Below are 25,851 nucleotides of genomic sequence, written 5' to 3'. Positions count from 1 at the left end.
CAGGAGCTTGGCACGCGCGGTGAGCTTCGCGATGCACGCACGGCGCACGCCGCGATCACGCGTTCCCGCTCTCCCCATTGGTCGCCGTCGCGCACACCCACGCTCGCCATTGGTCAACGGGCGCGCGTGCTCGCGCGCCTGCGCGCAACACGATTGGTCGCAGCGACGGCTTTTTTTTGCCGTGAACACTCCCACGGCGATTGCTCGTTCGCAATTTTGGTCACGCCTCCGCTCTAATCTCATTGGTCAAGCGTAAGAGAAAGCCCGGTTTCACGCAACGCGATTGGCTGACGGGGAGGCGAGGGCCAACCCCCTCTTTGTTTTTCGCGGGAGACCCCAGGGCGGGGAGACCGAGGAGCAGGAGACCAGCTCTGGCGTCCCAGCTCCTCGCGTCGCTACGCCGATGTGCTTGTGGTGTTCTGGAGCTGCAGCCATGGGCTCGTTCTACCGTGGCGTGAGGCGTGTGGGGCCGTCCGACTTCCAAGCCGAGCTGGTAAGGCTTGACGGCCGTGGCTGTCTACAGTTTACGCTGCGCGTAAAATGTGGTTAATTTATGTGAACGCCGATGCTGTGACGGTAATGTCCCCCGGTGTGGCATGCCATGTGTGCGTGTGTCATTTCCTCGGGAACCGTTTATTGCGAGCTCGTCACGCGCCACCGACTGACTCTGCGTTCTTGCCAATATTTCAACACGATATTCATTTAGGGATTGTTTGTGAGAGTGTATAATTTAGAGGGCTCGGCGTTCGCTATAAATGAAATGTGATCTGGGTCGATGCTGTTAAGGACGGTGACATGACGTAACCAGAGCATGAACCGATTTCTTTCCGCTTTTAATGGTGCAGCATTGGTGATACACATAAAAAAATGCATTCATGATTTGGCAAATTACAAAGGTCCTTAACGGCAATCTTACGTAATTGCATATATATAAATTTTGTGTGGCATCTCTTTAAAGTACCGTATTACTATTTAAACAGCAAAATTATTATCTAATATACTGCATTTCTAAACATTTATCGGGGGAACGTCCTAAAGCGATGTACAATTTATGTTTTAAATGTAGAGGCAATCTCGCACTCCAAATTCCATACTGCATTTACATTGCAATTTAACGCCTCAATTTGTCGGCGGCTACATTCATAATCTCATATCTTCTTTTGACACTTAAAAAAAAATCCTCCCCCCCGCCGCCCGTTTTATTGCAACATAAAATGTGCCACCGTCCTGCGTCCGTCTATCATCGCGCTTTGCACGGCATCATCACAAACTTCGTCGTTGGCGGCCTGGCTTGTTTCACGCTGTTAGAAGAAAGCACTGCGCTCATAATCGCCGTGCGTGATACAAACATTGGTGGGGTCAGAGCCATCCGCACGCCCCCTGGACCCTTACCACCCCAGCAGCGGCCCGCCTCATCATCCCCACCCCATGCAGGTGTCACGCTGCAGTCGGCGTGGGCGGCGGCGGGGAGGGAAGGGGGAGTTGGTAGGGGGGGGGAGCTTTGGATTTAGGGGGGGGGGCTTCCTATCAGCTGGCGGGGCGGGGCCCCCCCCCTCCCGCGCTCGCGCTCCGCCAACGGGCGCCGCGCTCGTGCCCGCGACGTCACGCGCGCCCCTGCCCCCGATCACGCCGCGCGCGCGTGGGCGCCCTTTGCCCCACTTTTCCCGCCCACTGCTGCACGCGCTGAACTTTGTGCGCGGTTTCCACCCAACCCCGACAAGCCAGACGCGCGTGCATCACCCACCCCCTCCTCCTCCACATCCCCCCCTCTCCTCCACATTCCCCCCCTCCTCCACATCCACCCCCTCCACCACCCCCCCTCCACCGCCCCCTCTCCACCAACCCCCATCCACCACCCCCCATCTACAACCACCACATTCCGCCCCCCACCACCACGGCGCTCCACAGCCCCCCCTCCCAATCCACCCCCCCCTCTACCATTATTGGGATCCGGTTCCAGGCATTTAAACAGTGGAGCCAATGTAATGAATTATGTAAATAAGAAACAAAACATAACAACAACAAAGATTTGCGCGAGACATATCACGCGGATTTGTGTGGCGTTTGAAACTGATGGACCAAACTGCTCAATAACTAACATTTAGTATCATTCTATGGCCAACGAAAGCCTACGTATTACGTACTACTAAATAATCTGTTGTTAATCTGTGTCCACATGTCCACCCTTCAGAGTCCTATAACTGCCGCCACTGCCGACGGTCTTGCGCTGTTCTTGCGACAGAGCTGTTTAGCTCAGTGGGCCTGACCAGCTGAAATAGTTTAAAGTTGATAAGCATAGTCATAAAAAATGTCAGTGTTTTCCTTGCTCGTACGAGTATTAGGGCGTTGCTCATCTCCCTAATACAGCTCCGAGCCAGTGGTGGAAATACCACATTTCTTGTACGAGACTATCCATGGGACGAGTCCTGTTCACTTGGCCGCAAAAAAGTCAACAGCTCTATTGCATCTTTACAGCAGCATTCTTTGCATTTTTACTCTCTAAATAATTGTTCGTGTCAAAAATTAGGACTCGTTTCTAACAGAGAAGGGTTCTTATCTGAAAACATCTGGCAAATCACAGGCATTGGTTTCAAGCAAGCTAGAATGTTGAACACCTGTCTAGAGTTTACGTGTGTTGAATCAATGCTGATAAAATGATGCACTCCCAGAAGGATATGTGGCCGATGGAATGTGTACATTGTTTTTGGAGACACGTTTGCTTTTACCGAATGGTGATATCACTTTAAATCCCTCACCACACCCGCAATATTGTCCAGATCTTGGCCCGGATTAGGGTACAACTACCACAACATACAAAATCCTTGTCAGAATATGCAACGTTAGGTTTCTGAGAACAATCCCCAAACGGTGATGAATGCTGCTTATGATAGTAATTTGAATCGTGGAATGATTAAAAAGCTTAGAGAGGGCCTTTTCAGTTGTTGCTTATAGAACAAGGGGAACGAATTTTTTTGTCAAAATGCTCACCAGAAAAAAGTCATACAAAATGTATAGTTTAATTTTGTTGCAACGGCCATTCTCTTTCCACTCTTGCTTTAAAGGATATCAAAAACATAAAATGCTAAAATGGCAGGATTTTGGTTGGAATTTTGAGAAAATAAATATCTTAATAAAAAGTTGGCATTGCAGAGAAAGTTGCCATCGCCAAGTTGGACCATGTTCTGTCCACTACTAGGCGAATGCAAGTCCCAATGAGCCGTTTTGCCATTGGTCTAGTTATGTGTAGCACTCCGCCTCCATTTCAGTGGACCCTTATTGGCCTTTGTCTGCCAAGCTGGCCCTTGCCAACCCATACGTGGCCTGCCCAGAAGGCAAAGTCCACGTAATAACCGAGGGTTCATGACGAAGCCCTCAAAGTAAAACATCAAAAAATTACTCCATTGCTCAAAGGAACTAACTGGGCCAGTGCTCCCTTTTTTGGTGACCCAGAGTTTATTTGTGGCAATGCCACATTTACTATGGTGGGAAACATTGAATACATTACCACAGCAGCCACTGCAGGATTTTCTGCACTTTTCTTGCCAATGAGTGACACGATTTTTGATTGTAATGAATGATCTCGTGATTATTTGTCGTCCCAACGGGACTAGCTACATCCTGGGGTAAAAGGGATAGCACACTTCGCAAGTCATGACTTGCCCAGTGAGCTCATCCAAAGCACAACAACAAATAATGAGGAACTTATTGCGGAAGTGGTTTGAGGGAAGGGTGGTGACTGTCTCGTGGTAGGCTTTAAAAATTGTTGTTACATACAGATTATTTTTTAACAAATGTAAACACTGTAAATACATTGATTAATACGAGGCATATACTGATTAATCGAGTCTTAGGATACACGTCAAATTTGAAAATCAACTAATAATAGTATATGGTCAAAGAGGGGAAGACCCAGTATAAACTATATATAAAAAACTATTTTTTTTCAATGATTCGTTTGTCCAAATAATGACAATTCTTCTATCTCGACAGGTGAATCATTAATTACATACCTAGTGAATACTCAAGATCATACATTGAAACTCATTGGCCATTTGGCATGTGAAACATTTGATGAAAGATATGCAATCGTAGTCAACATCAGTCTAAATTTCCCTCTCCTCGATAGCTTGAGTAGACAGAGGGGGAGGGGACGGGCAATGTTAAGCACTGTGTGGCACAAATACTTTTCGGGAAATGCTTTGAGGCAGGCAAGGGGAGGAGGAAATTGTCCTAATTGGGCCAAGTCTGTTAGGATGTTTCTTTTTTAAATGTGTCGAGTACAACGCATTTGGCTCAGCCAAGCAAATCATGCTTTGTTTTATGGTGCAACTATTAATACTGGCCTGTACGTCAATGGAATCTGAATGACAATAAAAATAGACAACAGGAAAGTGTCACAAAGGTTAATGGAGAACAGCGGATGAGCTTTGACATTCTGCGCGTTTGCTTGCCTAGTTTACGGGATCGTTTTTCATTAACGGCCAGTGTTGTGCCCTACCAATGATTATGTTTTCGGGGTTTTTTTTTAGCTGGGCAGGGAAATTCCTGTGTTGGGTTTCCTGACGTAAACCTAATGTGTGATCTGGCTTTTGAGTGCAGGTTCTATGTGTTTGGATCATATGGAAAATATCTTCTTTGCATTTTGGAAACACAACCGCAGAGAAAGCGGGGTTCAATTCTTGGTGGCACAAATAATTTGAAAGTTATTTAGGCGTGTTATGGTATGCGGCAACCCTTAGGTCAACTTGGCTTGAAATTAATACCTTTTTGTTGGTATAAAATAAATATTTATGGAACAATGAATTATTAGTTGGCTGGAGGTGCTGTGATGCATTGATTAAATGCATCGATTAAAATAGATACTTAAATTCGTATGCACGATGTGCACCCAGTTGTGTGAATGAGAATTATGATTTGTGTGATTTTTTTAAAAACACTTGTGGTGAATCGCTACATGCCTACAACATTACCTAAGTATTAGTGTCTATAGGTATATGCATACAGTTCATTGTCTTGAAGGCGGAGCTGTTAGATCTTTGTTTAACAAAACAAAGTCTTTTATTAAGCCAGTTGTAGTGGTTCTAAATGCGTGTGGCGTGTTTGTGTGTGCAGGCGTGCATGGCACGCGCACGATGCGACAGCGAGGGGTCTGCTGTGGACGAGGGAGACCTGGAGGCCGTGGAGGTGCTCATGTCTATTGGCTGCCCTCGGGGGTCGGGCAGAGGCAGCGTCCGACCTCTCACCCCCGGCTCCGACTGCTCCATGGAGGTGGAGGAAGTGGCTCTCAATCCGGAGCGTGTGGGGCAGCCGTCTGTGGTGAGGATTCATATCAAGATCGTAATAGCATCGGCATCATCATTATCATCTTAGTCTCCGCCATGTACCTGTACGATTGCATTGCCTTTGAATTATTACTATTATAAATGCCGCAGCCTTCACAATTGCATTGTTTCTCCATCATTACGATCTTTAGTGTCACACAGAAAAAATTATGATCCGAGACAAAAAAAATTGGCAGCATTTTTCTTAGCACTTTCAAGGTCATAATAGATAAGTTGTACTTAAGTCTGTGGGTGCCTGTGTTTGTTGTGGTCTGCGCAGTGGATGACGCCACCATACAGCCCCGTCAGCTTTGAGGGAGCCCCAGCAGTGCAGCCGCCCTCCAACTGCACCCCGTCGGCCCCCGCCACCGTCATGAGTAACTTGGGCAGTGGCAGCCTCCTTCTGACGAGTGCTGTCATGGGCGACGTACGGCCTGCCACCCTGCACATCACTGCCCTGCAGAGCCATGCCCACCCCTCCATTAGCCACGCCTACACACCAGTCACCCACGCCCAGCACACGATTGCTCATGCCCACCACAATGTTCATCACAGCTACCAGACATTTGGCCACAACCACCAGACTGTAAGCCACGCCTGCCAGAGTGTGGCCCACCAGACATTTGGCCACACCCAACAGCCGGTTATCCACACCCACAAGAGTGTTAACCATACCCAACAGACGAGCCACACTGACCATCCAGTGGGTCAAGCTCACCAGACTGCAAGCCACACTCACCAGTCGACAAAGAACCATGTGCCTAGCAGCCTGGAGAGCCTCCTTGGCGAGCCATGCCAGCCCATCCAACAGTCTCCCTCCACCCGCCCAGTGGCCATGGCGACGAGTGTTATCCGGCACACGGCTGACACCATCATGCACACTGTGGCCCATCCCAACGAGCGCCGTGCCGACACAGCCCCAGCGCCGGCAGAATGCACGCCCACATCCTCGGCAATCTGCCCGACCATCACACGCGGGCACACGGCAGCGCCGCGCACGCACTCCCCTAGCTTTTCCACCACTCCCGTTTCTGTCCTGCCATCCTTGTCATCTGTGTCATCGGCGGTGGTGGCAACGGCAACACCAGTCCCAGCCAAGCGTCCTGCCCGAGGACAGCAGGCGGTTGTGCCCATCGCTCCGAGCGCACAGCCCGCGTCCATCCTGCCGGCACCCGTGCTGATGATGCGCACGCCGTCCACACAGCAGCCGCTGGTGCTCATGGGCAGCCTGGTGTCGCAGGCCGGCACGCTGATGGTGGTGCTTCCTCCGCAAGCCGGGCAGCAGCAGCTGGTGGCAACGAGACGCTCGCCGCCACCTATTCGGCTGTCACCGCTGGCACCGGCCCCATCGTCTCCCTGTGCCCCCGGCACTCAGCCATCGGCGCCGGTGTTGCCGGAGCTGGCGCGCAGGCGGACGCACGTATGCTCGCACCAGGGGTGCGGGAAGACCTACTTCAAGAGTTCGCACCTGAAGGCGCACCTGCGTACACACACAGGTGAGCACCGTTATGTTGCTGCAAAGCCTCGTTGGTTCTCTTTTAGGATTGTCCTGCCTTGCATTGCCACATTTGGCCTATTCAATTTAAGGAGTGCTTTTGTGCGAGGAAATTTTAAAATATGGCTAACGTACAGTATATATTTTCCAGTTGTAGGATCTACTAGCTACAGGAAGTTTAAACGAACCTGTGACATTGGGTCAGACGTTTAATGTGCTCTGTGCATGCGCCGCGTTTATTGTTTGCAGGTGAGAAGCCCTTCCGCTGCTCGTGGGAGGGTTGCGAGCGCCGCTTCGCACGCTCGGACGAGCTGTCGCGCCACCGGCGTGCGCACACCGGGGAGAAGCGCTTCGCCTGCCCGGCGTGTGCACGCCGCTTCCTGCGCAGCGACCACCTGGCCAAGCACGCGCGGCGGCACGCGGCGCCAGCGAACCGCGCCGCGCCGGGGTGGCAGCTCGAGGTCCGGCGGCTCGGGGGAACGGTGCCAGCACCGACGACGGGACGCGTTCGCGTGCTGGGGCCCGCTGCGCCACCCGTGTGATGTGCGATTCCCTCGCCATGGCCGCTCTGCCACACTTATCTCTTGTCCCCCTCTCTGTCCCTCTTTTGATCTCTCACCTCCCCTATCTTTGTGTTCTTATCTGCATCTTTGTTCTCTGATCGTCACTTAATTTCTCATGTTCCCAACACCTGTTGCTCTTGCCGACCGTATCTTATTCCCAGTCTTTATTTTTCCATTTTATTCCCCTATCTCCACTCCCTTCTCAATTCCTTCCCAATAACATTAACCTATTTTTTCTTGCCTTTATGTTTCTGTCTGCTCTCATCACTTACTCTCCTTGTCTCTTTGCTCCTCACTATTCATTGCCACCCAACCCCTCCTTATCCATATTGTGTCCCCTGACAGTCATGCTTCACTTTCATAACTTCTCCACTTTTATAACTTCTCCACTGTCTTCCTTAAGGCTATCTTTTTCTTCTTCTTCCTTCATCTCTTCTTCCTCTCCACACCGCACTGACCAGGGATGGCTGAGGCTCATTCCGGAGAGGAATTATTTACATGCATGTACGTATGTACGAGGCGCGGTCAAAAAGTTTTTGAGGACGATAAACTTCAAAAAATAGTGGTTTAAAAAGTGGTCGTACCGACTTAAAAGTAAGGCTTATTTTAAAGCCCCATCTTTATATGATAATTCTAGAATATGGGAATGTATTTGGTGTGATTTGAGAGTGCGAGTCTTTGCATGCCTTGAAATGTTCCAGTCTAAACTTTTTGACCGCCCCTTAAAGTGTTTCCGGAAGACGTGTGGAAATACCAATGTAATGTTTAATTTTGAAATATATATCGAGGCTTAATGCTAAGCTGTGTTACTTTTTGATCTTAAGCCATTCATAGTCTTACGTATGGTGCAATTGTAAATATTGATAGTTGTGTAAATCGTTTAGGTAAAAGCATTTAACTAAGATTTCTGCTGATAAGTTTGAGCAGCTTTATAGACGGGGGTAAATCTAATAGGAACTGAATATTCAAATTACACATTTATTTTCCTTCCCATAAAATATACATTTAAGTACCCACAAAACACATTTGATTGAAAGTCAAAAGTCAAAGCTGTATTCAACCAAACATACTTTATTTCAGCAGTAAAACAGGACCTCAATCCTTCAAAGCTGTGGTTGGTGTGTCATTGCTGACAAAACAGCGGAATAGATTTTGTAAAACATTAAAGGTTTCTGCTTATTTGCCATTTATGGTAAAGAATTGTAAAAAGCCACTTTTAATGCCCTGTTTTCAAAACATGCTAAGAGGGCATGCCCATTGTGTAGTTCTCCATGTTGCGATGCAGCCTAAATGTGTTTTCAGTTTTAGCATGCGTTCTTTTAGAATAAGAGCTAAGGCATGAATGAAAAGTGACTTTGGAGACGCGTTAAGGTTCATATGATCGAGGTTCTTCTGTAACAGTTTAAACATGAATGAACAAGGCAATAATTGTGACATAAATCAACTTTATTCAATGAAGTTTATTTTTGTCGTTATCCTCCCAATTTATTTTTTTACCGAATTGGCATTGCACAAGTTGAGTAATTTCGGAATTCAGGCAAAGCAATGCAATCCTGTCATGTTAGCGGTCTCCAGAAGTTAAAATCACATAACTACTTTTGAAATCTATTCAAGTAATTTCTTATCCACACTCAAAAATGGCACATGACATTAAAATGTAATTTTTTTATTCCCAGGGATAGAATATAGCTATATTAAGTGCAAAACCAAATTTTAAATGGTTTATTGTGTAGTCAGTCGTGACCAACATTAGACCCTTGACTTTTCAAGTCACAAGCCTGGATCGAACTCAGGATCTCCGCTGTGCCAACTCAGCGATTGGACAACTGAACCACTTGGCCACCTCCTGGTTTATTTTATTAAGATAAATTTAAATTGGAATAACCTTACATTTAAATAACTAATATTAGCTAAAGCTATCTTAATATGTTGAATGAAAAATTATAAATAAGTTGTTTCAATATTTGTTTTCTATTGGTTTTCTATTACCCTTGGTTTATTAACCAAACATAATTTATACATTAACAAATGTTTGAAAACAACATTGTTATGTCCTTGGTAGTTTCAGCCGAGGATTTGTATATAATACATTACTTCTTGCATCCAATTTGTCTGAATCGAGTGACAAATTTGGCTCGGGTGATAATGCCACCCATCCCCTTGGTTTATATTTATCAAGACGCTTGCACTGAGTTGTGGCTGTTGCACCCCTGGAGCAAATGTTTATCGTGTCGAGTCAACTTACCTCAGCAATTGCCAATTAGAGGTTGGGGGAGACCAGTAATGGTGGGGAGCAGACAGTATGAGATTCGTGCCAGGCCAAGGCAAAAGTGTTGGCAGACCTGGAGAATTAGAACCTCTACACTAGTGTACAAAAACACAGATTTTGTGTTCTACTCAATCGAACGGCGAAGAAAACCGTTTTTTATGCAGATGACATAAAAAAATGCTCCAATTCGTGACTAATTGGCATTTTCGCACCAAATATCATTGGAAATTGCCTTCCAATGTTTGAATCGTTGCCATTCTTGCGCACATTTCCAACCGAATAAAAACATGGTTCAGTACAGTTTACCTTTAAAATTTGCTGCAAAGTTTGTTGGCACGGATTTAAAAACCGAATGAGGTTATTCCCCTGGGCTTGCAACACTGCTGTCCGATAGGGGTTCACAGTCATCACTTCAGGGAGCAGAGACATTGAACCAGAGAGCTTCATTACTTACACCGCACGTGCTTGCAAAACCCGCCTACTGGCAAGTTTATATAATATACTTAAATTTGTTTTTTTTTACAAAACTGTTTTTATTTTAACCCTTGTATTTTTTTTACAAACTTGATTAATGAAGCATATATTTTGCGTTCCAATTTTATGTATCATCCGAACTTATTGGAAAGTGCACTTATTTACATATTGTGTGTACACTGTACATACAGTTTTACATAAATTGTGCATCACAAATGCCAGCCGGTGAAACCTTGGCGGTTCAGACCATGTTCTAACCTATCAACGTATTTTTTTACACATTTTATGATTCAGCAATATCTTGTTGCTCAACTCGGCCTTCTCAGTCCTAAGGCCCATTGATTGAATTATGACATCATGAAGTATTGGCAACTTGCCTTATGCGTATAGACGTTCATCTGTTTTTAAAGCACTTTCGTGTTGCCGTGTATACAAGCTGGTAAAACATCCACTCTCCCGCTGTTTCGTTTGCTGCTTTGTGGCTTGGAATGTGTCAAAAGCAGCTGAATGATTCTGGCCAACTCCAATGATGGCAAATGTCCCAATAGAGGATCACAGAGCTTTGCCTGCTTGTCTGTGGTTTCTCTATCCATGCGAAAACTGCTCGTTACAAAATCTGCCGTGCTATATAAACATATAAAACATTCTCTCAAAGCGGTTAAGAATAAAGGTTAACTCCATCCATTTCGAGCATATCAAATTATTTTTTAATACTTGGAATAATTATCTTGTATATTTTGGCCATTCTAATTTTATTGCAATACTGGACTCTTACCCTCTGCAGCTGGAGCCTGGATTCTGTTTGTGCTCCCATCCACCAACCATCACTTTTTCACCCCGTGTATCGACACAGAATGGTATTCTCCGAATGAATAGTGTCACAGGTTTAATTTGAAGCGTAACATTCTGAGCAGTTAGGGCTGACCTCAAACCTCCATTATACTGCCTTGTTTGCTTGTACAGTATTGCATTGTACACATCGTTAGCGAAACCAAAATGTACACTTATTTGCGCGGTTTGCACTCTTATTTACTATCACTGACTTGATTTTTTTTGTTTTTGTCTGAAATTTCCACGTTTTTTGTAAATTCCTTTGTATATTTTTATCACTACAAAAATATATTAAAGCGTTTTTTCAGAGTATATTACATAGCGGTTACGTGTGAATTTGTTGGTATCTTCGGTTATTAGTGATCGTTTGAATGTTTTGTCCCCAAAGAAATTAGATGTACATCAAAATATAAAAAAAACTAAACATTCGTCAATAACACTGCTATAAAAAATCTCCAGGACATGTCGGGCAATGGCCCTTTCCCCACAACACATCAAAATGTCCTTGTGCACCACTGCTAATAATGAGGATAAATACACACCGTAAGCTGGGTTAAGAAAAACGTGGAAGAAAAGTGGCTCTGTGGAAGTGAGTTCATAGTGACCATGAAAGAGCAGCTAATGATTAGCACTGCTAATAACTACGTCCAAATCTGGCCGTTTTGCACGCTGTTAAATCGGCTGCTTCGGTGTAGAAAGTTATTTTGGTGCTGCCGCCCATGACTGCAATTTTTGTAACTTTTGGATAAAAAACTCAGCTCACCTCTGAGGGTTACAATGTGTATCTGTTGGAGGACTCATGCGTGGAAATCCACTTTTTATGGAGCAATTGGGAGCTGTAACTATAATTGGGTGAATCGTCTCCTGTGGTGACTACAGATGTTTTTGGAGTTGGGTTTGCAGGGCCTTTCTGATGCAGTGTAATTACGATTTAATTATGCCCTTCTATCCAGAAATTCCTCCCTAACATTACTTTTTCAGATGGCTCGTGCATTGCGATATTTGGTAAATTCCGTAAATAATTGGTGTGTGGGTGGAAACTGGAGTACACAGAAAACCCAAACATAGAACAAAGGGATGCACATAGAGTATAGATTTCATTCACAGATGGACTAAATCCATGTCTGAACTGAATAATGTTACTGTATTGCTATCTGGCCCACCTTTCACATGTCCGTAAACAACTGGTATCTCTTAGTGGTGACCCGTCCAGCCACGAACTAGGCTTAACCTCTGCTCTAGAAGATGAGACCCGAACTAGAGGTCGTACGTTCAGGGCGAGTTGGTCGTAGGCTGTGACATTCTGCAATCGCTCTCGGGCGTATGTTTGGGTTGTTACCGTGTGTTGGCTTATTTCAGAGACCAGCAACAGCCGGCAACGTTAAACAACGGAGAACGTGAGTTGCTCAATAAAGTTCCTGAATAAAGCTCCTAGGGGGTGGAAGAACCTCATGATTTTGTCGGAACAACACATGGCACAACTCAAAACACATCTGAGGGCTATACAGCACAACTGTGAAACCCTACGTGGTTCTGTGTGACGGCTGCCCTTTGCTCTGTTGCAGTCGTATGTTTCCCTCTTCTGATTTTGCAGAGAAACGAAGGCCTGCCCGCAAATGGCGGTAAGCCAGCCAGTGTCATTGTGTTCTGAGAAGTTTGAGGTGGTGATCAGTGAGGTGACTGGCTAATTTGTAAGCGAGATCTCTGAGCTAACACCACTGAGATCCTAGGTTCAAAATTGTTGCAGTTGCCTGTGATTAAACTAGGAAGTGAGTTGATTGTCTCAGCCTTATAACCATAGTTCAATTTAGTCCTGCGTTTGTTTGGCTCCATTGCAACTCTTGAGAATGACAAATATCTTTGGAGAGATCAACATTTTGTCTGTAGGAAGACTGGTGGGAAGGTGGATTTCAGAAGCAAGTTGTGTAATATAATAAATTACATTTATACATCGGCTTTTTACAATGTACTGAAAGCGCTGTACATCACAAAAATAAATATCTAAATAATGTATTGGCCAAGGGGAGGAAAGGAAAACTAAGACGTATAGGAGCTCATTGAGGAAATCTAAAGTAAAATAATATGAATGCGTCTTGAGGTAGGTTTTAAATATCTCCTGCGGATCATTCTTTAACACGGCTTTCTTTGCGAGAGTTCCGAATGGATTTTTTTGTATTCATCTCAGGGCAAGTGGAAGTAAAAGAAAAACGAATGTGGCGTTTGCATTTGGCGGCAGGTGACGCGTGCCAAGTGAACCCTGTGACAGATTAGATCAATAATCATTTACGATGCCGTGTGTCTATTCTTCTAGGAATGTATGGCCTCCACTTTTGACTGAACAACCTTTGGCTAAACAAATAACGTGCGACCAAACGACCAGGTTAGAACGAACAAATATGCGCTCGTGGACATACAAAAATGAAACATTGATGATTTTCAGAGAAAATGTCCGAGATTAAGCCACTGTTATCAGTAAAAAAAATCAAGCAAAGTAAAGACAAATGCAGACACATGTATGCCGAGTGCAGAAGTTATTTAAATATGTTTTTAAGCCAGAAATAGTATTGGCAGCAACTTTAATCATATTGCACGTGTCTCTTGACCTCTAGGATGCCAAAGTTACCACATTAACCATTTAACTCTCGCCCCATTGTAATGCTTTTTCCACTCGTTTTATGCCATGGTATGTGTTTATAGCGTTCATATCATGGTGACCCTTTACATCTCTGGCAACGTTTAGGAAGTTCGTGTAGTCCAGCAACATAACGTAAATAAATCACGGTCAATTATGGTTGGATAAGCCAAAACTGCCGTCTATGCGCTCTAGACATTTTAAGCTATTTTTAGCCGTTGATAGAGCGAGCAATAATTCATGTATATTTAGCACGTTGAAATTGATAGTGCCGATAGAATATGAGACTACGGTACTCAGCTTCTGAGAAGGAGTAGTGCAAACAGAGCAGTGTGCTTTTCAAAGAATTCAGACTAAAAGTAGGGCCCAGCGACTTACGGTGAAGATCGTTATTTTAATTTTATTTGGATCTTTTGCGCTTGAATATTTTTCAACTGTGACATCGGGGTCAGGTCACATAGCAATAGAGGAATAAATTTTGCAAGCTATTGGCAGCGACGACATCTCCCATCAGGAGCGACCGCAGGAGCCGACGAGCTTCATTGGATGACGCCGACAGGGCCCCAAATGGGGACCGATGGCTGCAGTCGTCTTACTTTCGTCCACTTCTGATTATTTTTTTTGTAAATATTGATGATGATGCTCATGAGGCCTTCATCCAATCGTAGACAGCCCATGGCTGATAATGATGATGGGGAGGGTTTCGTCCAACATGATAAACTATGGCTGCTGCTCATGGTGATGAGAAGGAGGCCTTCATATTGCAATGGATAGATGATGAATGTTGCAGATGGTAATTGGGACGCCATACGTTTAGAAGTGGATATAGTATGGTTGATGATGGGGAGGATATCATTCAGCAACTGATAGACAATTGGTTACTGATGACTAAATGCTGATGATGATGTTGACATGACAGATCAACTTCTGATGACTGGATAGAGAGAGATTACTTTCATCACCCAGAAAGAGTCATTAAGAGCAGAAGTCTCTCACCCTGACACCAGACAGTGATCTCTTTAAGGCTGTTTTCAAATTACGGTTTGCTAAAAGACAGTCATAAGATTAAGGCCATCAGACCCGCTTACCTTAGCCCAGTTTACAATCCATATCTAATCACATTTAGGTGTGGTTAATGGTGCCTGTGCGGTGGCGGCTGGATCTGAGTTTTTTTTTTGGGAGGCTGTGTGATAAAGGGACGCAGTGTTGTGTCGCCAAGTCCGGGGTCCACTGGCACTCACCAGAGGTATCCACATAGCCCATGAGTCAAGGGAGTTGGTCGGTAGGTACCACCTCGTGTGGCAATGCTGCTCGTATCTACTTCGTTCAATATCCACCATACGCAGAAAGATTAGAGGTATACAGTGAGGGAAAAAAGTATTTGATCCACTGCTGATTTTGTACGTTTGCCCACTGACAAAGAAATGATCAGTCTATCATTTAAATGCTAGGTTTATTTGAACAGTGAGAGACAGAATAACAACAAAAAATCCAGAAAAATGCATGTCAAAAATGTTATAAATTGATTTGCATTTTGATGAGGGAAATACGTATTTGACCCCCTTTCAATCAGAAAGATTTCTGGCTCCCAGGTGTCTTTTATACAGGTAACGAGCCGAGATTAGGAGCACACTCTTAAAGGGAGTGCTCCTAATCTCAGCTTGTTACCTGTATAAAAGACACCTGTTAACAGAAGCGATCAATCAATCAGATTCCAAACTCTCCACCATGGCCAAGACCAAAGAGCTCTCCAAAAATGTCAGGGACAAGATTGTAGACCTACACAAGGCTGGAATGGGCTACAAGACCATTGCCAAGCAGCTTGGTGAGAAGGTGACAACAGTTGGTGCAATTATTCGCAAATGGAAGAAACACAAAAGAACTGTCAATCTCCCTCGGCCTGGGGCTCCATGCAAGATCTCACCTCGTGGAGTTGCGGTGATCATGAGAACGGTGAGGAATCAGCCCAGAACTACACGGGAGGATCTTGTCAATGATCTCAAAGCAGCTGGGACCATAGTCACCAAGAAAACAATTGGTAACACACTACGCCGTGAAAGACTGAAATCCTGCAGCGCCCGCAAGGTCCCCCTGCTCAAGAAAGCACATATACATGCCCGTCTGAAGTTTGCCAATGACCATCTGAATGATTCAGAGGACAACTGGGTGAAAGTGTTGTGGTCAGATGAGACCAAAATAGAGCTATTTGGCATTAACTCAACTCGCCGTGTTTGGAGGAGGAGGAATGCTGCCTATGACCCCAAGAACACCATCCCCACCCTCAAACATGGAGGTGGAAACATTATGGTTTGGGGGTGTTTTTCTGCTAAGGGCACAGGACAACTTCACCGCATAAAAGGGACGATAAACGGGGCCATGTACCGTCAAATCTTGGGTGAGAACCTCCTTCCCTCAGCCAGGGCATTGAAAATGGGTCGTGGATGGGTATTCCAGCATGACAATGAGCCAAAACAAGGGGTCAAGGCAACAAAGGAGTGGCTCAAGAAGAAGCACAATAAGGTCCTGGAGTGGCCTAGCCAGTCTCCAGACCTTAATCCCATAGAAAATCTATGGAGGGAGCTGAAGGTTCGAGTTGCCAAACGTCAGCCTCGAAACCTTAATGACTTGGAGAAGATCTGCAAAGAGGAGTGGGACAAAATCCCTCCTGAGATGTGTGCAAACCTGGTGGCCAACTACAAGCAACGTCTGACCTCTGTGATTGCCAATGAGGGTTTTGCCACCAAGTACTAAGTCATGTTTTGCAGAGGGGTCAAATACTTATTTCCCTCATTAAAATGCAAACCAATTTATAACATTTTTGACATGCGTTTTTCTGGATTGTTTTGTTGTTATTCTGTTTCTCATTGTTCAAATAAACCTACCATTAAAATTATAGACTGATAATTTCTTTGTCAGTGGGCAAACGTACAAAATCAGCAGGGGATCAAATACTTTTTTCCCTCACTGTATGCTGTACTGTTTTTTTTTTTACACAAAGCTGATATTTATTGTGATATTCTGCAGATGATTAATATCCCCGCACCTCCAATTAGCACGGTTGGCTATGTATGGTGCGAACGAAGTTCATCATAATACATATACAGTAATTCTTGATTTCAAGCTTTCATGACTGCAGGAATCCATACTCTTTGGTTCTTTCGGTAAAGTCACGTAAGGTAGAAAAATTAATAGATCACGACGTTTCGATCGCAACACAAGCAATCGTCTTCAGGTGGGAGAGAGAAACAGGCTGCTGAAACAAGTCCTTATAAATAGCTTGCTTGTGTGGCGATTGAAACGTCGTGATCTATTATTTTTTCTACCCACGTGGCTTTACCGAAAGAACCAAAGAGTATGAATCCTTGCAGTCACAAAAACTTCAAAGCTAGAACGAAAGCTTCAAATCGAGATTGAACCGCCTCTATGGGAAGGGTTTTCACACAACTGTTAGACCTTTTCACAGACTGCGAGACAAGAAGGCTCATCTTATGGAGTCGCTATATATATAAGGACTTGTTTCAGCAGCCTGTTTCTCTCTCCCACCTGATGACGGTTGCTTGTGTGGCGATCGAAACGTCTTGATCTATTATTTTTTGTACCTACGTGACTTTACCGACAGAACCAAAGAGTATACAAATTTTTCACATGACATTCTTTTTTTAAGGCAAATTGATGAATGATTATACCTTGAGATGGTTTAGAATGGTTAACATAAACACCTAAAAAGGTATACATTTATTAAGTCCAAAGTAAGGCTGCGCTCGAGTATATTTTCTTAGTTTACCGTATGTAATATATGAGCAATAAAAAATATACAATTATTTTTCAAGCTATTAAGCACCCATCTAAATCATGAGGATGACATGAGAAAAGATGTGTGACACTACTAGCATTGGTAATACTCACATTAAACATGATACTTTTGGCTTTGGCCATCAAGTTTATATTTTGACATTTCAATAACAGCAGGAACATTGTCCCCTGCCTAATAATCCGCATGAAAGTAAAATGAAGGTGAATATTGTGCTACATTCAATATCACGTGAAATATAGGTGAGAATAATGACATTTAACTGACAGCACCCACGAATGAACTGTTGCAATAAAAGGTAGCGAATATTCATGGATTCTCACCAAGTAAAGTGAAATCCATTATACTCTGAAGATATGAAAGAAAATATGAAACCGCTCAATGAGACAATAAACTAATCTTCCACAAAGTAAATACTCTACCGCGTATTTAGAGCACCACGCACTTCAGAACTTATTTTTGTTACTCGACTGTGCAATATATAGTAACACATCAACAATACGTTCATGTTAATGCAAATGCACTGCATACACAAGGTTGTCATCATCAGTGGATTTATCATCAGCTGTGATCAATCCACTGCTGGATGAAGGCCCCCTCTCTCACGGTTCAGTGATGTAACAATCCGCCTAGCACCTGCACACGAACTGATGCCATGGCTCCATCTCCCAAGTTGCTAGGTCATGCAGTGGCTGGACATATTGGGCTACATGGCTCAAACAACACATTCTTGCCTGCCAGAGGAAAACACTACCGGAAGAAAACACGAGGATGACCAGGGGAGATATGTGTGTGGCTGGGATAGATATTGCAGCAGGATTCTGAAAATTGATGGAGAGGAAATGGGTTATTGGAGTAATGATCATAAAATAATTACATTTATCATAGCAAAATCAATAAACATATATTACGCCTCTTTCCCATGTCTGTCTCTCTACATAAATAATTAAAAGTAGTTTTTACGCATCCCATCGTCCATACAAGGCTTTCGGGAAGTGCCAGTTTTCAACAGCATTGGTGTAATACGGGTAAACTCTGGACCGGTTTGAACATTCAGGGTCTCATCCGCAGTCAGGTTTGCTAAACCCAATGCGGTTAAACTGTCAGATGTTTGTAGCTAAGGACCCTCTTTTTAAAATATGGGTCCTATTCATAATAAAGGTTTTTGGTTCTAGTTGTACACACAACTAAACTAGACATACGATTTTCGTTTTGGAGAATAAAAGTCCAGTAATTACACAAATTAGCAGACAATACACCTCGATCACATGTCTTACACTATACTGCCACCTATCGGTGAAATTTAGCAGCACAATTCTCGTTGGTAAGCCAGAAATACAGTACTGTACATGTAAAATAATTACCGTAATTCGCGGAGTAATTGTATTTTGTGTGAATAAGCTCTTTGTTCAAATGGAACAGCACACTGTGCTAAGGACCTACATGGCTTGAGTTAATTTGTAAGCCTGGTCACCAATGTCAAAACCATGGATCACAAAAGTAACGCCACTGCCCACTTCTAACAAAGAAAAAACTCAGCACATTTCGTCAATAACACTGTGGCCTTAAAGAGGTAGCACACCGCCTGGCTTTGACATTCCTCCTTGAAGACACAAGTGGTGTAGCCACGAACCCAATGAGAACGTCAACAGGCGGATGCGCACATCTACTTCGAGAATAGAAAATTTAAATCAAGCCGCAGTCGTGCGATTGTGGTCAAGCAACCCAAACTATAGACCATATAGCAAGCCACCTGTAGTCAGCGCAGGATTTTGGAGATTCGTACAACAGCCAAATGTAGCTCCGATGAGGACGGTTGTCTACGTACGGTACTAAAGAAGATCAACATAGTTTACATACATACATATCCTGCCAACCCATTATCAGTGCCTAACTTAATACAGACCAATTCAGACCTCATTGGTCAACCGTGCCCTTACAAATCTCAACGTTCATCTTACAAAGTATCATCACAAGGAAGAAACACAAACACATAGACATTCTTTTGACCATATTGAAAAGGCTGTAGGCCATGTGGACATGGAAACTAAATTTCCCTGTACAAGAATACGGTTAAACCGTATGGGTTGATAGGTATGCAGGCGACACTATTTATTTCACACAATATTCGGCAGTACAACCCGGCACACTCAGGGCAGCGGCCCTTCTAACACCACTGCCTGGGGAGGTACTGCCTCCGGGCTAACGTGCTCTAACACAGCACTACTACTCTGGGTCCTCCAACTACGGGTGCATAGGGGAGGCTAATCTAACCCGACCTAGCCAGGGTGCGGGTTCCAACCACTGGCCCGCTCAGACCCGGCCCTTACAAGGACATCGGGCCCGGGGGTTCCCAGAGTCCCACCACTGAGCCACACAGAGTCCCGGCCCTGACAAGGGCAGCGGGGCTAGGGGGTCCCAGGGTCCCAGCTGACCAGTCTTCTTGCTTCTGTCTTCAACTGGCCCCGAGCCTGTAGAGAGGTCCGGCTTTTATACACCTCCCAACCGAGGGACGGGGTCCCGGGGGATCCCAGGACACCCCACAGCCCCCACCCGTTGGGAGGGCCCCCGGGGGATCACAGGACACCCCACAGCCCCCACCCGTTGGGAGGGCCCCCGGGGGATCACAGGACACCCCACAGCCCCCACCCGTTGGGAGGGCCCCCGGGGGATCACAGGACACCCCACAGCCCCCACCCGTTGGGAGGGCCCCCGGGGGATCCCAGGACACCCCACAGCCCCCACCCGTTGGGAGGGCCCCGGGGGATCCCAGGACACCCCACAGCCCCCACCCGTTGGGAGGGCCCCCGGGGGATCACAGGACACCCCACAGCCCCCTCCCGTTGGGAGGGCCCCGGGGGATCACAGGACACCCCACAGCCCCCTCCCGTTGGGAGGGTCCCGGGGGATCACAGGACACCCCACAGCCCCCACCCGTTGGGAGGGCCCCCGGGGGATCCCAGGACACCCCACAGCCCCCACCCGTTGGGAGGGCCCCCGGGGGATCCCAGGACACCCCACAGCCCCCTCCCGTTGGGAGGGCCCCGGGGGATCACAGGACACCCCACAGCCCCTTCCCGTTGGGAGGGCCCCGGGGGATCACAGGACACCCCACAGCCCCCTCCCGTTGGGGGGGGGCCCGGGGGATCACAGGACACCCCACAGCCCCCACCCGTTGGGAGGGCCCCCGGGGGATCCCAGGACACCCCACAGCCCCCTCCCGTTGGGAGGGCCCCGGGGGATCACAGGACACCCCACAACCCCCACCCGTTGGGAGGGCCCCCGGGGGATCACAGGACACCCCACAGCCCCCTCCCGTTGGGAGGGCCCCGGGGGATCCCAGGACACCCCACAGCCCCCTCCTGCTCCGGGGCTAGGGATATTGCGACTGCCCCTGCTGGACTGTGTCAGCCCCTACAGCTAAGTGGACACACTCCGTTTACGTCGCTACACATAGCCCATACACGCCCCTCTACACATGTACTAACGTATACGAATTACGCTTTTTTTATTGGGCTTGACAAGAGTTGCCATCTGCAACTTTCTGACCTCCCCCTGTTGGAAATCTGTGTGTGAGGGGGTGGGGGGGAGAGCTTTATAGCTCATCGGATTCCTCCAGTATAAATATTCTGGTTCTGAGTTGGCGTCATCTGTGTTAGGGTGACAGCAGGAATTAATTTGTGCCGAGATCTGGTTTCCGTCATTGGGTTGACCTTAATTAGAGGAGACTACGCAGTTTTGGTAATAGACCACGCGCTGATTGAGAAATACGTCCGGATTTGATCACCAGTGGAAAATGTGGGCCACCTTACTCGTGCCCATTTGTATTTGTTGATCAACAAGTGATCGGATAAACGTTTGTAATGCAAACAAGAGCCACGAGATTTCTCCACAAATCTGGCTGCCACCTGATAATGCTAGTTGGAATTACTGGCGAAACGTCGTACTCGAATTGCAAATGCTGTAGTGGGTTTACTCTCCAGCACACCGGTGTGCTGTACTCGTAACGAATTGACATGTTTTGTTTACGTGACGGATCTTACTAATTGGCTGTGTCGGGTGGTGGCGGGTTTAACGACGACACATTTATATTGACGCGATCTAACCCCTAAAAAAAAGACCTTTATTATGGAAGAGCGCCACTGTTTGTCGCACACCGCAGTGTGATTGTGTCCAGTATTTTATTGTCAGTGGCCGTGAGTACGCGCATGGTTTTTAAAAGTGCCTTGATGTTGCTGCTCACTCTGGCAAAAGGAATCGGGAAAAAATTAAGTGACGAAACTGCTGAATGGAGCCGGCGAGAAATCTTCCCCAGTGAGTCAGGAGGTCGCATCTGGCTCCAATTCCCAATGGCTCGCATGGCGCAGAGAGTGGGTTTCGGCAGATCTTCTGCGCAAGCTAACAAGGCACAATGTGCTTTGTTAGGTGGCACAATGTGCTTGGCACAGTGTGGCACAATGCGCTTTGTTAGAAACAAACCATGCATCATCTCCCGAGATGCCCTGCAAAGCACCACAATGCGCTCCTCAAGATTTGACAATGCCAACACCTGTGCAAGACTATTGGGAAGAGACCAATAACACTGTAGGAGGTTCGGATTGGAGACACGAAGAGGAAGTTGCTCGCTGTGAGCATTGAGAGCGTTGCCACGGTAACACGGGCAACCCAACTCACGGGGGGTCGTGACGGCGTTCATCTCGTCCAATCACCACTCGCGTTACCATCCCACGCACGCCCGCCCCCCGTAGATATCATCCAATAGATCGCCGCCCTGACGTTCCAACCCTCGCCTTGCAGAATCAACCAATCGCGTTCCTTTGCCAATCACGCCGATCGCCCCCCCCGCCGCCCCCTTCAAAGCCAATCAAAAGCTCGCCGTACGTGCCCACAAGCAAGCCCGCGTCGGCTTGCCACGCCCAATCACAACGCGCCCCCCCCTTCCTCTACTCGTGCCAAGAGGCTGGCAAGCAAACCAATGGGTATCGCCGCTCTCCCCGATTGCCTCTTCACCCAATCACAACGTCGCGTCGCCATGCACCGCAGACCGAGCAAGCCGGCGCCGCCACCGGCCAATGAGGTAGAGCCGTGATCCCCCCCCAACACCTCGCCGCACGGGGGGCTGGCGTCTCGACCAATCGTGCCTCGCGTTACATTTCCACGCCCCTGACCGGCCCCGGCAGCCAATAGGAGCCGCCGTTTCATCCGCGCGGGTCGAGCTGGCGTTTGCTTGCTTAATGGCGTTGGGCTAAGACGAGAGTGGCCGCCATCGCGTGGCCTCGTCCGCCCCGCTTTAAACTCACCATGACGTCCGTTCACTTCGTTGTGCACCCGCTGCCGGGCACCGAGGATCAGCTGTACGACCGGTGAGCGCTCGGACGGAGGAGGCCGAAGTGCAAGTGCGAGGGCGGCCGCCTTTACGGCTTGAGGCCTTTGGGCACAGTCTCGCGCTCTCGCCCGTCTTGCCTGAGCGGCCTCGCTGGGTTTGCTTGTCCCCAGCCCGGCGGAGTTGCCCAGGAAAGCGCTCGGGAGCTGGTGTAAGAGCTGGACCGAGCTCGCGTTGATTAATGGACGCGCGACTTGACGATGCGACTGGGGATTGAATGCTATCGGTCGTCGGTGTTTTGCTGCCGCGCGTAGTTGTGAATCCGGATTCAACATTCGTCCTTGAGTCCATGGTCTATTAACTGCTCGACGAAGGCCTCCACATGCTGTCGCCATTCTTCGTGGTCCCGCGAGGCTATATAATCTTGTTTTTAAAAAAAAATTCTGCTCGTGAATCCCACCCGTTCGTTCCGTCTCGGAATACACGCAGTAAACAGGGATACGTCTCCAGTGCTGCATGAGGCGGTCGCATTCTCTCGCCATCCTGCGTTGCAGCAATTCAGCCGGCGCGTCGAGATGATTAAATCGCCTTGAAACTGTCAGCCAACGTCCTCCCGGACGCGTTCCGCCCCTTGGCGTTCCACTCGCTCCATCCTTCTTCTTTACCAAGCCAATTTTACTTGAACATTAGCGTTTACTCCGATCCCATATACGTTCCTCCGTTTCGGTGTGATTGCAAAGCTGCTTCTACCCCATGCTTTGCGTGCTTAAATGTCGTTCAGTTTTCGTCTATGACCATGTTTCTGATCCGTATGGAATAAGGGAGTGCACACAAAACCCTTTTTTATAACCTTTTTTAATCGTAGGAAATGTGTAATTGCTGCTTCGTATGACATTTAGAACTTCCCTTTAATACCAAAGACTGTCTCATTCTGGTGCAATATGATTTTAGGTTTAGAGATCTGCGTACAACATATACCCTCGTTATTTAATTATCTATATTTTGCATTGTCCCATCTTTATCCCCTTGGGCTACCATTTGTGAATTAGCATTTCGTAATTAATTATTGAAGGTGGAGACCTCCGTGTCAATTTTGAATCTAAGAGTTAGCCCAAAAAACCCGCTTACACTTTTAATTTTAACATGGTTTTGCTTTAACACAGTTTGGCTATGTTGAAGTGCAGTGCAACTTGCATCGATTTATTAAAACAAATTTAGGACAGGCCTGTGACAATCTGAGGTTTGTCGGTTATATTCAAGTTAATCTCGTTCCAAATGTAATACTTTTGTCGTATCCACGCCCATTTCCCATTTTCTCTAACATATGAAATGTATTCATTATTTTTCCGTCTTTGCTGGCTGAAAATTGGATTAGACGCGTATCTATTTTTCTCACTCCACTGACAAATCTACACACCCTCATCACGTTGCTGCACGTTTTACCTCCTTTTGAATTAAGTCACCCATTATTTATATATGCATTGCATCCTTGATTAATTGTTGGGTAGTTTGCGCATTTGGTCTACACCGCATGGATCAGAGAGGTGGACATTGAAGCTGGACCACCGAGATAAAATCATCAACGCAAACGAAGGGATAATATTCAAAGACCTAATTTCACTGAGTTTTGCAGAAGCATCGATGTTAATGCAAGACAGCTCAGGAAACAACCCTTGTAGATTCACCTCTTGTAGATTGACCTCTTGTGGATCCACCAGGTTGGCGTCCATGATTTTGAAGCTTCGTTACTCAGCAGAAATACTCCTAAGTTACACCCTCTGAACGCCACTGTATTGACGTGTTAAATTGATCGGAATGGTGTCGGTGAAGTCCCCATCATTATACCTGCTTAGCCGTTTAAAATATGTATCTCTTTAACGGAACAGCCAGCGCGTATATAACATTAGTTTTTTGGTTTACATCTGTAAACCCGTTTGGTTACGTAAGGGGTTCCAAATGATGTAAAATCTAGAGGCGTCTTTGCCGACCTTTGTGCATCATTCCCTGGCATGCGTGTGGTTAGTTTTCACCGTGTACACGCAGACACAGAGCTCGTTAACAAAAATATTTAAAATTGAATGGTCCAGCATTCCTATCAATGCAGGATTATCCTGAAAAAGTCAACGGACTTGGTGAGGCTTTCCTGGATAAGTACATAACATCACGCTGCTGTGACTTCTCTAAATAGGCATCTGGGACAAGTGTTCAGCTCAAAATAGTTGTTCCCCCCCCCCTTAAAGCCCTCATTACAATAAAAATGCAGCGCCAGCAATTTTAACAATCTGATTTAACACTTCCTTTATCAGAAGCTGTGTAATGGTTAGCACACTGAACTAGCAGAGTTTACCGGTTCAATTCCACGTCCTAACGAGGCAGTTGAAACAATGGTGCAAGTTTCTTTAATTTCCCTGCCTCTGTCCACTCTGCAGTATCAATGGGTACCCCACATTAAATGGAACGGCAGTTCACAGTTTATAGGGGCAAATGTGGGTATTTACACTTCTTCCAAGACTGTTTGCCAGAATAGAAGAGTAGGCTAAATAGACAACATTAGCAAGTAATTGCAGTGCTGCACTTTTACCTTAGTCTTAATTGTAAAAAGAGACTTTCTCAATGCGATTTCACCTGGTCAAATATGCATAACAACTTTACCTTCCTCGTATTAAATCAATACCTGCTTATTTTAGGATTGTGTTCAACTTGTCTTAAAAATATATACTTTCTGAATAGGTTCGAACTTGATATATGCATGATCGTTTGCTCACTGCTCTATTGACACCTTTGGCTCATTTTAAGAGTGTTCAGCTTAAGCCTTCTTCGAAATGGACACCCAGTTATATATGTACATAACCTAGCTCACAATGGTAAATTATTAAATTGACAACCCCAGGTCATTTCATGACCTCATTAAACATACATATGGATATCATCACCGTAGTGATTGTGTTGAGCCTCTTTCCCACTTGAGCAGCTTACACCGTATTAATAAATCGGTGGTCGTCTGTTTGAGAAGAGAGATGAGAAACTGCCTTACCGATGTTCATCTGCTCATGGAGCAGATGACACTGAGTATATGTCACGATTTAGTGATTGAGTTCCTGCTTCTTCAGCCCGAGTAAATTCTGCGGGGAA

At 46.1% G+C, this 25,851-nt stretch overlaps 2 protein-coding genes across 14 annotated transcripts in view; both read left to right on the top strand.

Moving 5' to 3' along the window:
* The first annotated feature begins 317 nt into the window (after positions 1 to 317).
* Positions 318 to 11,270, top strand: KLF10 (KLF transcription factor 10). The gene is made up of 4 exons (XM_032961608.2): positions 318 to 493; positions 5,113 to 5,316; positions 5,602 to 6,817; positions 7,066 to 11,270. Exons 1-4 carry the CDS (start codon positions 404 to 406, stop codon positions 7,356 to 7,358), a joined length of 1,803 nt encoding a protein of 600 aa, XP_032817499.1. The 5' UTR covers positions 318 to 403; the 3' UTR covers positions 7,359 to 11,270.
* An 11,312-nt stretch (positions 11,271 to 22,582) lies between these two features.
* Positions 22,583 to 25,851, top strand: part of UBR5 (ubiquitin protein ligase E3 component n-recognin 5) — a 59,980-nt gene continuing 56,711 nt past the window's right edge. For all 13 annotated transcript variants that reach the window (XM_076070095.1, XM_032961624.2, XM_076070094.1 and 10 more), the window contains exon 1: positions 22,583 to 22,759. In XM_076070095.1, coding sequence (XP_075926210.1) covers positions 22,698 to 22,759 — 62 coding nt within the window. In that variant the 5' untranslated portion in view covers positions 22,583 to 22,697. The remainder of the gene's footprint in view (positions 22,760 to 25,851) is intronic.

This window comes from Petromyzon marinus, chromosome 27, assembly GCF_048934315.1.
Source record: "Petromyzon marinus isolate PM22_M1 ecotype Great Lakes invasive population chromosome 27, UKy_Petmar_22M1.pri1.0, whole genome shotgun sequence".
NCBI classification, from domain to species: domain Eukaryota; kingdom Metazoa; phylum Chordata; class Hyperoartia; order Petromyzontiformes; family Petromyzontidae; genus Petromyzon; species Petromyzon marinus.
Note: the sequence above shows the minus strand (reverse complement) of the source record. Positions and strands in the feature narration are given on the sequence as shown.